This window comes from Medicago truncatula, chromosome 4 (genome assembly GCF_003473485.1).
Source record: "Medicago truncatula cultivar Jemalong A17 chromosome 4, MtrunA17r5.0-ANR, whole genome shotgun sequence".
Lineage (NCBI taxonomy): Eukaryota > Viridiplantae > Streptophyta > Magnoliopsida > Fabales > Fabaceae > Medicago > Medicago truncatula.
Genome location: NC_053045.1, coordinates 36,674,603 through 36,687,186, shown reverse-complemented (window position 1 = coordinate 36,687,186; position 12,584 = coordinate 36,674,603). Strand labels below are relative to the sequence as shown.

At 30.4% G+C, this 12,584-nt stretch overlaps 1 protein-coding gene and 1 long non-coding RNA gene across 3 annotated transcripts; both read right to left on the bottom strand.

Annotated features, from left to right (window-relative positions):
• Window positions 1-980: 980 nt before the first annotated feature.
• On the bottom strand, window positions 981-3,692 carry LOC112421233 (uncharacterized). 2 transcript variants are annotated; one of them, XR_003011422.2, is made up of 3 exons: window positions 3,438-3,692; window positions 2,864-3,335; window positions 981-1,748 (listed from the first exon to the last, which is right to left on the bottom strand). It is a non-coding gene; the product is annotated as an uncharacterized lncRNA (long non-coding RNA). The 2 variants fall into 2 exon arrangements; XR_003011421.2 differs by having other exon boundaries at window positions 2,864-3,692.
• A 6,857-nt stretch (window positions 3,693-10,549) lies between these two features.
• On the bottom strand, window positions 10,550-12,584 carry LOC11441176 (NADH dehydrogenase [ubiquinone] 1 beta subcomplex subunit 2). The gene is made up of 4 exons (XM_024781282.2): window positions 12,417-12,584; window positions 12,254-12,299; window positions 12,092-12,151; window positions 10,550-10,811 (listed from the first exon to the last, which is right to left on the bottom strand). The coding sequence occupies exons 1-3, from the start codon at window positions 12,527-12,529 to the stop codon at window positions 12,101-12,103; spliced, it is 210 nt and encodes a 69-aa protein (XP_024637050.1). The 5' UTR covers window positions 12,530-12,584; the 3' UTR covers window positions 10,550-10,811; window positions 12,092-12,100.

The following is a 12,584-nucleotide window of genomic DNA, read 5'->3' as shown; positions in this document are numbered from 1 at the left end:
TAGATGATCCACCGTTTCAGAATCACCACACCCACCAAGACACGCGTTGTCAGCTGGTTGTAAAACATGACGACGCACCAAATTAGATCTCGTCGGAATTCTATCTTGAAGAAGACGCCAAGTTAACAAAGAAACTTTAGAAGGAACCAATTTGTGCCACACATCAAGACCTACGACATCAGATACTTGTTCATCGGAAATAGTAAGAAAACGATAAGTCCCCTTAACCGTATATCCGTGAATCGGATCAAGCAACCACCTAGTTTTATTGGTAATGGTAGTTGGAAAATTCTTATCAGCTTACTACAAAGGTAAAAGGTTGTAGGAGGAAGGATTGTGTATGAAGTCATTTCCTTTAATTCTCAACTTCAACTATGGATAAGTTTTTTTTATTTTTGTGAAAGAACTATGGCTATAAGCTTGAATTTAATGTATCATAGAGTTGAATTCAATTTCAATATCTATATAGTTTATTTTTTGTACTCAATATCTAAATAGCTATTTAAATACTTTAGGATTAATAAAATAAAATTGTAAAGTGGAGGTGAGAGACACTTGACACAAGAAGTTGCCGCGGTGAGCATTCTTTCAGCTAGGTATGGCTCAACAGTGACTTCTTGCCATATTGGGATGAGAGGTGGGCTCGGCGTCCTCTTGGTGGAAAGTGGTTTCATTCCCTGAATTAATTGAGTAAGTACAAACTCCGAATAGAGTGCTACTGATTACATGATTTCAATACCTTTGATCAAAATAGTTAGGCCAATATTATCTTAGCCTCTAATTAACTCTCCAACTGTTACTGCTCCCCAATTTCTTATAGTTCAAAACCCTAACCGATTGAAAGGTTAAACTAGGTCAAGCTAACAAAATTAAGGTTAGTAATAATTGTGACCTGATAATCAATTTATTTATAGAAAAAATTATAATTAGTATTCATTGATCATATAAAAAGTATCAAGAACATATTAACCAAATGAAAATAACAAAGTAATCGACTTAATATTAAGAGAATTATTTAAAGTTACATGAACAAACTAATTACAAGGAAATTCATCTTTCATGACCTAACCTAAAGAGGATTAAGTAATCATAGCTTCTAACACATATGATTAGGCAGGAATAAAAAAGCATGAGAAAAAGATCATTGATGGTTTCTTGGCTTTTGAATGGCGTCGGTTGCTCCAGTCCTTCAGAAATCGTGTTTTTGCCTTCGTCGGCTCCTCAAAATGTGTTTTTCTACTGACCTAGGAGTTCAATATTCATAGGCGTCCATTTCCCAAAGATTTAGGAAAAAAAAAAATGGTTCGCGGTGTAGGCCTATACTTCACGATGCTAGATCCACCTTTTTAACTAGAATTACCAAAACAAAACAAAAAAACGATAAGAATACGATTATTGTTATTTGTCCATTATACATAGTACTATCTTTTGTCAAAAAAAAAAAAAAAAAAAAACATAGTACTATCTTAATTAAGAAGAAAAAAGAAACATAGATTTGCATCTTCCAGTAGGATTGAAGATATTGTTTGATTGTTTCAACACTTTATAGATAAATAAATTTTTAAAACGAGGTAAACCAAAGATACATTAATCGAAAAGTTGTAGATAAATAAATAAAGTATTTGTAACTTTTGATCACTGGCAGCTAACAACTTCTTGTTCATGTTATTATGATGACATAAACTTCAATGTTGTCATAAGTAGTTCTTTGCAAGTTCCTTTATGCTCAAGTTGTTGCCTTCACCCAACTATAAAATAATTAAGATTGATATTAAATATAATGGTAAATAATACGAATACAAAAAACACCAAAATAAAAAGACAACAAAATGAATATATCAAGCAAATATAATGGAAAACAACGTAGAACAAAATACTTATTTTAAGATAACAACAACAACAACAACACGAATAACTACTAAAAAAAAACAATAATAACTAAAAAAAGATTTGTCCGTATATAATAATAGTAAAGGTTAATTAAGTTTTTGGTCCCTATAAATATCTGCAGTTTTGTTTTTAGTCCCTATAAAAATAAATCACACTTTTTAATCCCTACAAAATTTTCCGTTAATGTTTTTAGTCCTGTTAAATTAAAATTTGTTTAATTATGCTTAAACTTCTAAACTTTTGAAAGACTTTTTACTGACATGTTTATAAGATCATAAGACACTCTTTTATAAAATCTTTTAGTTTTTTAACATGTAATGAACTAAATATGAATTTTTCTAAAAGTCAAATTTTCAAGATTATATTAATGAAAATTTGGACCTAATAATAAAATTTTGAGCTCTCTTTTTGCAGAGGAACTTTGTATAATGTTCTAAATAAGTATGTAAAAACTATGTTGAAAATTTAAAAGTTTAAGCACAATTAAGCAAATTTTAATTTTACAAGGACAAAAAGTATGTGTTGGTCCCTCTTAAATTAAAATTTGTTTAATTATACTTAAACTTTTATATTTTTAAATGATTTTTAACAGACATGTTAAGAACATTATAATAATCTCTTTCATAAAAAATTAGAATTTTTTAACATGTAATGAATTAAATATATTTTTTTTAAACGCCAAAAATTCAAGATAAACCTAACGAAAATTTGGACTTAAAAATAAAATTTTGAGTTAACTTATTGCGGAGGAGCGTTTTATAATGTTTTAAACAATATGTAAAAAATCATTAAAAAATTTAAAATTTTAAGCATAATTAAACAACAATATTTAATTTAACAGGGACTAAAAACACTAACGGAAAATTTTGTAGGGACTAAAATGTGTAATTTATTTTTATAGGGACTAAAAATAAAACTGCAGATATTTATAGGGATTAAAAACTTAATTAACCCTAATAGTAATAGTTCCTACCTGAGTTCGAACTCGGACACCCCACAAGTCTACTTGATTAAAAAAAGAAATAGTAATGGTAATGTCCAGGATAGAATCTCCAAAAGATAAGACATTGCTTTTGACAACAAATAGTTTAAATTTTTTAATTTTGGCCATAATTTTAACTAGAAATCCCTTGTACTCATCAAATGACGAGGAATCCTCATCGCTGCAGAGGTCTGGTTTGGTCAGAACCACCCGTACATGACTATGTTAAAACTTCCAAATGCTCTACAAGTTCTTTCATATATTTGATAATGTCAACTACTATATAAAATCTTTCTATCTAACATATTTTCATATTTTTACACATTACTCGTATATTGATTGTGTAAAAATATGTTAGCTAGATAAATAGGTTTTCTGTATTAGTTGACACTATCAAATACATGATAAAGCTTATGTGTATGTTTTCGTATGCAACTTCCTTTGACATTCCGGCAAGTTGAACCTGCACCAACACCAAATCAGACTCTCAATTCACTAATTTCTTTCCCGAAAAATACAAAGAAAATGAAAAGAACAGAAAATATAAAAAGATACAAGGAGTGACCTTATTAAAAAAAAATTACGCTCATGTGACTACTTCAAAATAACTATTAATAAGGTCACTGCACAGATTTTGGAAAATCTCAAACTTTAAAAGAAAACAATGAATATTCCTTCCGTTTGAAAAAGTACTACGTACTATTTTAGCATGGATTGTTTTGTAGTAAAAAAAAAAAGGATCGAGGGTATTAAAAAAACATGGAAGGAAGTGAAAGTAAGCGTGAGAGAGTACCAAGTGAGATTGGTGAGCAAGTTTGTGTTTTAACCTGCTCTTGTTCGTCAACAAGTAGCATGTGTATATATAGAGAAACAAAAAGGCCAAATACTTTTTTTTTGTCATTTAAATTCGACAAAAATATCATGTCAATCCTTTAATTTTTTTAAGCTTTAAATAGGTCTTTATTATCCTTTTAAGGCTTATTTGAAACTTAAAAAAACTTAAAGGACCTATTTAAAACTTAAAAAATTTAAAGAATTTATTTAAAACTTAACAAACTTAAAGGTCTAACATGATATTTTTGTCAAATTTAAAAGACAAAAAGAGATATTTTGCCGAGAAAAAGAAGGCCAACAGATTGATGAGCACATGCAGCTCACTTTTGTGTCAACTTGCTAGAATTAGGCCTAAATAAAGATCAATTTCATAGGAGATGCTCAATACAAAACAAAAATTAATAACTAGAGGAAACAAATAAAATATTGAGCATGAATATGATCAGATCTACAACATGTTTGATGTATCAAAGATATAGATTAAAGATATTAAGAGTACCTGGACCTATGATGAAAAGGAACTATGGTAATGATATGAAAAACATGAGAAAAGTTAACGGTTGATAATTTGGTTTTTCCTCAATCGACACTCGTTTTACCTCAAATTCTTTTCAGATGGGGAGAGTAGAGAATATGTGTGTGTATGTGCGATATATTGGGGATCATAGCCTTATATAGGATGGTAATCAATTAGGGTTTCTCATTATTCAGTTAATGAGTCATCCAGACATCCACTCATATTGAGTTCATATCAGTTAATTAAAATAATTAATTATCCAAATAAAAATCTAATTAGCAATTTTGCTTTATTGGATCAGTAATCAATAAAAGGTTAAAATTGATAAATAGCTAATCTAATTTATATAATATATAAAGAGAATACATAGTTTTGGACCAACTTTGTCACTTCTAAATATACCCTTAAACAAAATTTACTTATAAGAATGCTATATTGTTGGTGTCATTAAAAAAGATGAGAATTTATATAATATTTGCTATATTGTTGTTGTCTTTGAAAAAATAAGTACAGTTCGTTACAATATGAAAATGCAAAATATCTATACATATATTTTTAATCAAAATCAAAATTTCATTTTTAAGAGAATTTTTTTTCGTAAAACCATTGTTCATAATTTATATGTATTAGCGTAATAAAAAGAGCAGAAAACGGTGCATGTCTAAACGTTAGTTATTGTAAAGATATTTGCTCGTATAACGACGTTGAAATATAAAAATTAAAGGATCTTGATTATTAGGGCATATGTTAAGGATTTCATATATGGTAAATATTTATTACAAAACATTAATTCTCAATCTTTAAAAGGATAAATTGATACAATTCCTCGACAAAATTTTCACTTTAGATTCTTTAACATATGTCTTAAGGACACAAGTTAACATTTTTCATAATTAAATAATAATATATTTTAGGAGAAGGTGCATTGAAATTGTCATAAGTGACCTAAGTGGAGTGGGTACCATTTAGCTTGCACCTATGTAAAGATTGGTCCAACTTGGACTTTTTTTTTTCACCCTTAGATTGATCATCTCACCAAATCTTATTTTAGCCCATCCACATCAAATCTAGTCCATCAACTTGTTATCAACTTTATCATTTTTGCCCATCCACACCAAATATAGTTCATTACCAAATCTAGTCCATCAACTTTATCTTTCATTGTCCCTCTCTCCTGATCTTCTTCCACCTTCTTTCTTTCACCAACCATTTTCTATTATTTAACCATCAAGCAATCTCATTTTCTTTCTTTTTTTGGTAATGTCCAGGATTCGAATCCCGAACCTTACATATACTATGCATTGTCTTTACCAACTAAATTAAGTTCACGGGACAATCTCATTTTCTTTCAGAATAAAAAAGAGCAATCTCATTTTAAGAGGTAAAGTAAAAAAAACAACAATTCAAGATAACATAGTTCTAGCTAATTCATCAGTTTGTACTGCTCATCCACATCATCCATATTGGTAATCTTGTGTGTTCTTTTCACCGAATATGTCAATCATTTGCTAGAGAATGATTAATGAATCGGATTTTTTAATTTATAAAAAAGTCTAAATTTCTCTTTTCATCTTAATTAAGTGAATGCTCAAACACATAAAACCCTAGCTAGGGGATATAAAGCAAGAAATTAAAAAAGGAAAGGGGAAGAGATGAAGGAGCAAAAATACATAATTTGACGTAAATATAATTGAAGCAATGTTCTTTCATTCTTTGCACAACCCATTACAAAGTTATCTCTATCATCCTCAACAATGTTCTTTCAATTCAAGTACTCAAGATGAAGGACCCGAAGCTATCCAATTCGGATCTAGTGGTGGCTATGGTGATAGTGGATGTAGAAGTACTTCATTGTTGTTACTGTTTGCTTGAGTTGTGGCTAATGTTGAAGATTATATTTAGTGTAGAGGGTCCATAATAAAGTTTGGTAGAATAGTTTAATCTAACCGTAATAAAAATGGTCCAAGTTGGACCAATCTTTTAATGATGCGACCCACATGAGGGCTGGCATCATCAATATAACGTACAGTAAGGAAAAGTAAACAGCTGAAAAAAATTATTGGTTTCACCTAATAATGACCAGTTAAGAAATTAAAAGAACCATAAATGTTGAAATTTACTTGAAATTTGGTTTTCACCCACATGACGGAACAGTCTACCCTTTCATTTACTTGAATTTTTTTCAATGATTCTGGTTTAACATTGGCCTACAACCAATAATGCTCCAGCATGCGCATAACATTAAGTACCACTGAACCATATGAAAACGTGGAGGTTTGCATTTATATCATTCATTTGCAATTGAATACACCCTCCGGTCACTAATATAAGCAAAAGTTTGATTTTTAGGTTCATTCATTAAATGACGTATGTAGTCTATAATAAAGACTACATACATCATTTAATGAATGAATCTAAAAATCAAACTTTTGCTTATATTAGTGACCGGAGGGTGTATGTATTATCCATCACATGGGAGCTAAGATCCTCTCCATTTCTTTCATTTGATGAGATAAAGACACGATAAAATGGGTTAAAATTCTCTCCATTTATAAATTTCTCCATTTGTTTTATTTAAAGAGATAAAGACACATAAAAAATAAAAATAATTAATGATGGTGAGACCCACTTAGTGATTTGACCCACCACTTATTTTTTTTTGTCTATCTCTCTCCAAATTCCAACAAATGGATAAATTTATAAATGGAATGATGGTATGATGCATTTAATGGTAAAACTCATCACCTTTTTTTTCCTATCTCTTTTTTAAGGACAATCTCCATTTGTTTTTATAAATGGAGAGGATCCTTATTCCATGACATGAATGCTTTTGAGTAATATAGATCCAACAAAGTATCACATGTTTGTAGCCCTTTGATCAGGCCGGTTCAGATAAAATCGGTGGCCGTGTTCAAATATTTAAAACGGACCTGCAATGGAAAAACAAGATTTTTTAAGCAATAGTAATCATCTATTTAAGTTGTAAATAACATAAAAAATAGTCATATAAATTAAGTAAAAATAAGTTTGTATGGTAGAACTAACTAACCTATGTTAAACTTCACTAACAACTAATTGTATTAATATTAAAATTGGGTTCATGATAAAAAGAAACGCCAAAAACTTAAAAAGAATCATCACTTTTTTTTTTTTTTGAGGAAAAAAGAATCATCACTTTGTTAGTGCAAAATGGATCTTAAGTATATTGGTTGTTGTTGCTTAAAAAGTGTCTTTGCTATCTAAAGAGTGACAAACTAGTACTAATATTGGGAAAAATAGTAGCAAACTAGTACTGGCATGCATGATCAAATTTAAAACAATAGAAGAAAAAAATACTAATTATTTAACGGATTTAATTTGTGTTGTTAATGAAAATAAATGATGAAAAATTCATGGTATATAGTAGTTTTCTACATTCATTAATAACTCTGAAATGCATATTAAATTGTAAATTTGATAAAAAAATTGTAATGGTCTAATAATTGTATATGTAAATGAAACTTTTATATTTGGTTCAAATTCACACAAATGTTCGGGATTGAACGTCAATACCAAATACCCAAGTGAATTCTATTTTACCACCAAACCATTATGAGGTGTCTACAGATTTTATTACATATAACTAACACTTTTAGATGCTATATTAAAAAAAAGTTTGAGGCTCATCTTGCACTTGCTAAAGGCTGGACCTGCCTTTATATAACCAACTTATAGTATGATACTCCCCATGACTCACGGTAAATGATTCATTTGTAAAAAAAAATAAAAATTGTCTCGATGAAAGTCCTATAAAACCTCGTATAGACCTACCTACTTTGATTTTATCTCTCAAATCCTACAACTATAGACCTTTCTTCCCTTAAACTCTTCTTTAGTGATTTGTTAGACAAAGGACTGTGTAGTGTTGTGTAATCAACACCTCTCTAACGTTTACAGATCATTAGTCTACATATGTTGAAAGTCCTACTTTCTTTACAAGTAAATACAAAGTGATCGAAAATGGAAATAACACAACCACCGTTTTCAACAAATTCTAACCCTGCTTGTACCTGAAATTGATAAACCCGTATGGAAAATAAATAAATCAGTTAGTGTTGAGGAATGCAAAAGCCACATAACTAAGAAAATAAAATCAACAAAGCATACTTCTCCATGAACTCCTTTTGCTTGAAAAAGTATATTCCACGCCACAATTTATTCCATGTTTCAAAATTTAAAAATAGCATGGCTGAACAATCGAAAGAAGGGGTTGGTTTTATAAAAAAAAAAAAAAAAAAAAAGGGAAATATTATATTACAATTACAATATAGATTAAATACTGCTACGTTTTGATAAAGAAGGGAAACATTATTTGACCATATATTACAATAGTACTTCAATTTATTCTAGAACAATAAGGCTAATGGAACTTAAAAATGGATAACTTTTTCATATGTTTGATTCAAAGGGGAGCGAAGAGATTTTAAAATCAATTTACTTTTTACTTCTTAGAATATGCAATTAATCTCATAATATTTATAGTTCATGTTTGAAATTAAAAATTGCAAACAAAACATAAGTCCTCAATCAAGCAAATATTTAAAGGGTTTTTTTATCATGTACAAATTTGCGCATATTAAGGAGTTTAAAATTGTTGATAAATTGATATAAATATAAAAGAAATATTTTGAGTAGCATGCGTATACATACACATAAATACATAGAGAAACATGTGACTACGTTTTTGAAAAAGAAATATTGCTACATGCGTTCCGGTCATGTCACGTCCTTCTTCTGGAGAGAAAAAAAAAATCCCTTAAATGTTCGATACAACTACGTATTGAATGTGAACTTTAAAAATCACATAAATCCCTTAAGAAGAAAGAAACTGGAAGACAAGAGAGAACCAGTAATACTAATTGGTTATCACAGGAATGGTGCCTATAGATTGTACAATCATGTGATAAACAAAATTGAAATAAGTAGGGATGTGGAATATGAAGCATGGAATTGGAAGCAGACTGTGCAAAATTCAAACTGCTCAGTTAACTTGGATGAAAAGTTAAGTTGCACAGAGAACATATATGACTATAATGATTCAATCACTCATAGTAGTTTCGATGATCAACCTCAAGTAGTAACTAGAGCACACAGAAACATACAATTGCCTAAGATTAGTTGATTGTGATATGGTGTCTAACAGTGTCGTCGATGAGCATTGTGAAATAGTTCACTATGTTATGTTTGTTTATACTGAACTAGTTAATGTTCAAGATGCATTGAAGAAACAAGAATGGAAAAATGCGATGCTTGAGGAATTAAAGTTCAATTGAGAAGAATGAAACATGGGATTCACACTTTTAAAAAAAAGTAAATTTTGTATTGAAAAGAACATAGATTTACACTTTTAAAAAATTTACTACACAAGTTTCAAAATAGTTTTACTATATTTCTTAACAAGTGTCTTAAAGCGCTTGTTTGCATTTTTTTTTTAAAATTTTTATTCCATTATATAGACATTAGACATTGTGGTCATTCAAGAATCACTCTGCATTGGTTAGATCTCCAATTGCATCACCTATTTCGGACAAGAATCCCAAAACTATCAACTTGGAGTTGCAAAATAGAGCTCACATTTTTGTGAGTGATTTTGATCAGTTCATTTGACCCCCAAGTTAAGTGGATTAGTAGAATGGGATGGAGTTAGAATGAATTTTTTTTTAAATTATAAGAATTATATACATCAGAGAAACTCTAACCTATTTGCACACTGCTATACTTCTCACCCTCTGCTCAACCGGCCATTGCCATTCTGTCAGTTTCCACCACACTGGCACACCGTAGTCCCCTTTCTAAAATTCTAATTTCTTGTTCAACTCCCTATTCACAGATTCTCACCCACACAACAACAAGCCATCCCTCTTGGTTTCTCAGCTTCTCATCCACACTCACACATCTTCAAAGTTCTCTATTCATATACAGTCTCCTCTCATTTCCCTAAATGGCAAAACACAGCTAACAGTAATCTCCCAGATTCCAACACTCACAATTCACTCTCATTGTCTACTCCCTCTCATTTTTGTTGTCTTCCCCAACCGATTGCAACCAACCGGCCATACAATTGTACCACAATTTTCAAGTTCCCTCCCTTATCTCTGTAAACAGACCCTTACTCCTTTTTTGTATTTTTCTGCATTTTTTCAATTACATAATATCCTCGTTAAAAAATGAGTAGGCTTAGATTAGCTCACTTTCTAACTAACCTCTGAGTAGGATTTGGCTCACCTTGACAATTCTACACAAAATGTACTATAACATCATTTTGTTATTAACTCACAGACACAACCTTGTCAAAGTTGACACAAACTCGATATATTAACATAAAATTCTCACAAGAAACATGAATAAATTATCTAAATAACGACTATAAAGCTTCATCCATGTTAACAAGTAAGATGCTCAAACATAGCTATGTTCATAGAATTATGCAAAAAAATATCTCTTCTTTTATAGTCAATTTATTGAATGAAACAAAAGTAAACATTTGATTAACACATTCACGAACACAGATCCTTCAAGTTCTGATGTTCCAGATTTTGCAGCTGAAGCCTGCCAAGAAATCAATACATATGTTAATCATAACTATGCAAATTCTGCTCTGTATAAATAATGTCATTAATTATTTCTTTGTCTACAGCCCCAACTCCACTTCTATAAATATTGTCAAAGACTAAGTTGTATGCATATATAGCATATGTTCTTTACTAAATATGAATGAATTAACAGCCACTTATTTTCAAATGTGAATAAAGAGGGTTCATAGAACTTAATTGTCCATGCTTCATTAAAAGGTATACCATATGAAAATTGAAGAAAGTGAATGATCTTATTTCTTATCAGATATGAAAAAGCAGTTTTTGTAGAAGTTTAGTATGACCTGTTGGTGATAAATCATACTTAAATAATAGTATTAGTCCTTGGGAACAGAGTAAGTACTAAATAAAGAATTACAAGACATACTCCCATAAGAAAAGGTCAACAAAACCTAATTTTCAAAGTACTGAGTATGCTTAGCAAGGGTTAAATCAGGATCAACAGAAGAAGACCCGGGGTCATCATGTGGAACTCTCAGGGGTGGACCTAGCCTCCTAGGTGTGGATTTACGGTGGCGTTTTCTAACTTTTGTTGAGAAAAAAAAATCTCTACCAGTAAATCATGAATACCACACATGTACATACCAACTTTTACTACATTGTTAAACAGAAAACAAACACAATTACATACACATTTGATAACACGTTAAAACAAGCCAATATATGATACACAAATTACTCTCTCATGAACAAACAAAATTGATAGTTTCATTAAACCAAATATTTGAATACCATAGAGTTACACTTATTTGTCCCCTCCCACTATTCCATCCAGTGTCCACCCCCTGGGAACTCTGTCATTTAAAATAACCCAAATTTTGAAATTTCACAGGCTTCATCTGTCAAACCCTCCTAGTCCAAGATACATTGGGTGTATAAATCATAGTTATCAGTATCTAAACAATACATGAGATGCAATGCTGTAACTTGTATCTCAATTTGATTATAAATCGAACTCAATCAATATGAATCTCTAGTGTGTATCTATCTATATGGACATGAATTTCATCTTGAATATCAATCCATTCTAATGAATCACCACCTAAACTTAGTGTAGGAAACCACTTTTTGTAAATATTGTATAACCAACACATATCATTTGATATAATTGACATATCAGCTTATAATTTGATTTAGTCACTTGTTTATTTACTTAAAAATGACATTTTTACTCATTCAATTCACAATTCGGAAAAAAGGTATTCCAATTCAGAATTTAACAACCAATGATCATACCTAAGAAAATTAATGCTCGTCTCCATGATCACCATGACCCTCCCAAGGATGCCTCCAGCCCTAAATGTAAAAGAGAATAAATCAATCAATAAAAAATAAAAAATAAAAGTTACAATTATTTGCAATCATAAAATATTCATTTCAAATTGCTGAGAGTGTTACCAATACTACAGGAGCATCTTGTTTTGCCCTGTACATGACCCAAAACCTGAGAAAAACAATTAATTTAAAATCAGAAGCTAAAAATCGAAAATTGAATTAACAAAATTGAAAAAAATTAGGGTAAGAAATGGAAAGAGAAAGAGGAACATAGAAATGAACAAACCACATGACAGCACACAAGCCTTTGCCGGTGACAGTGTGCCAACGCTTAGGTTGATGAATAGTTACGCCTTTGTAGGTTGTTCCGCCATGTCCATGTCCATGTCCTCCACCCATCTCTCTCGATTCGATTTCACTCTGGTTTCCGATATAGCCACACTAGAGATCTCAC

Bases quoted from the DNA above. Each gene is read 5' to 3' on its own strand.
- LOC11441176 (XM_024781282.2), bottom strand. From the start codon at position 12,529: ATGGGTGGAGGACATGGACATGGACATGGCGGAACAACCTACAAAGGC. The intron at 12,300-12,416 runs GTTTGTTCATTT...TGTTTTTCTCAG, and splicing joins GGCTTGTGTGCTGTCATGTG to GTTTTGGGTCATGTACAGGG. The intron at 12,152-12,253 runs GTAACACTCTCA...TTTTACATTTAG, and splicing joins AAGATGCTCCTGTAGTATTG to GGCTGGAGGCATCCTTGGGA.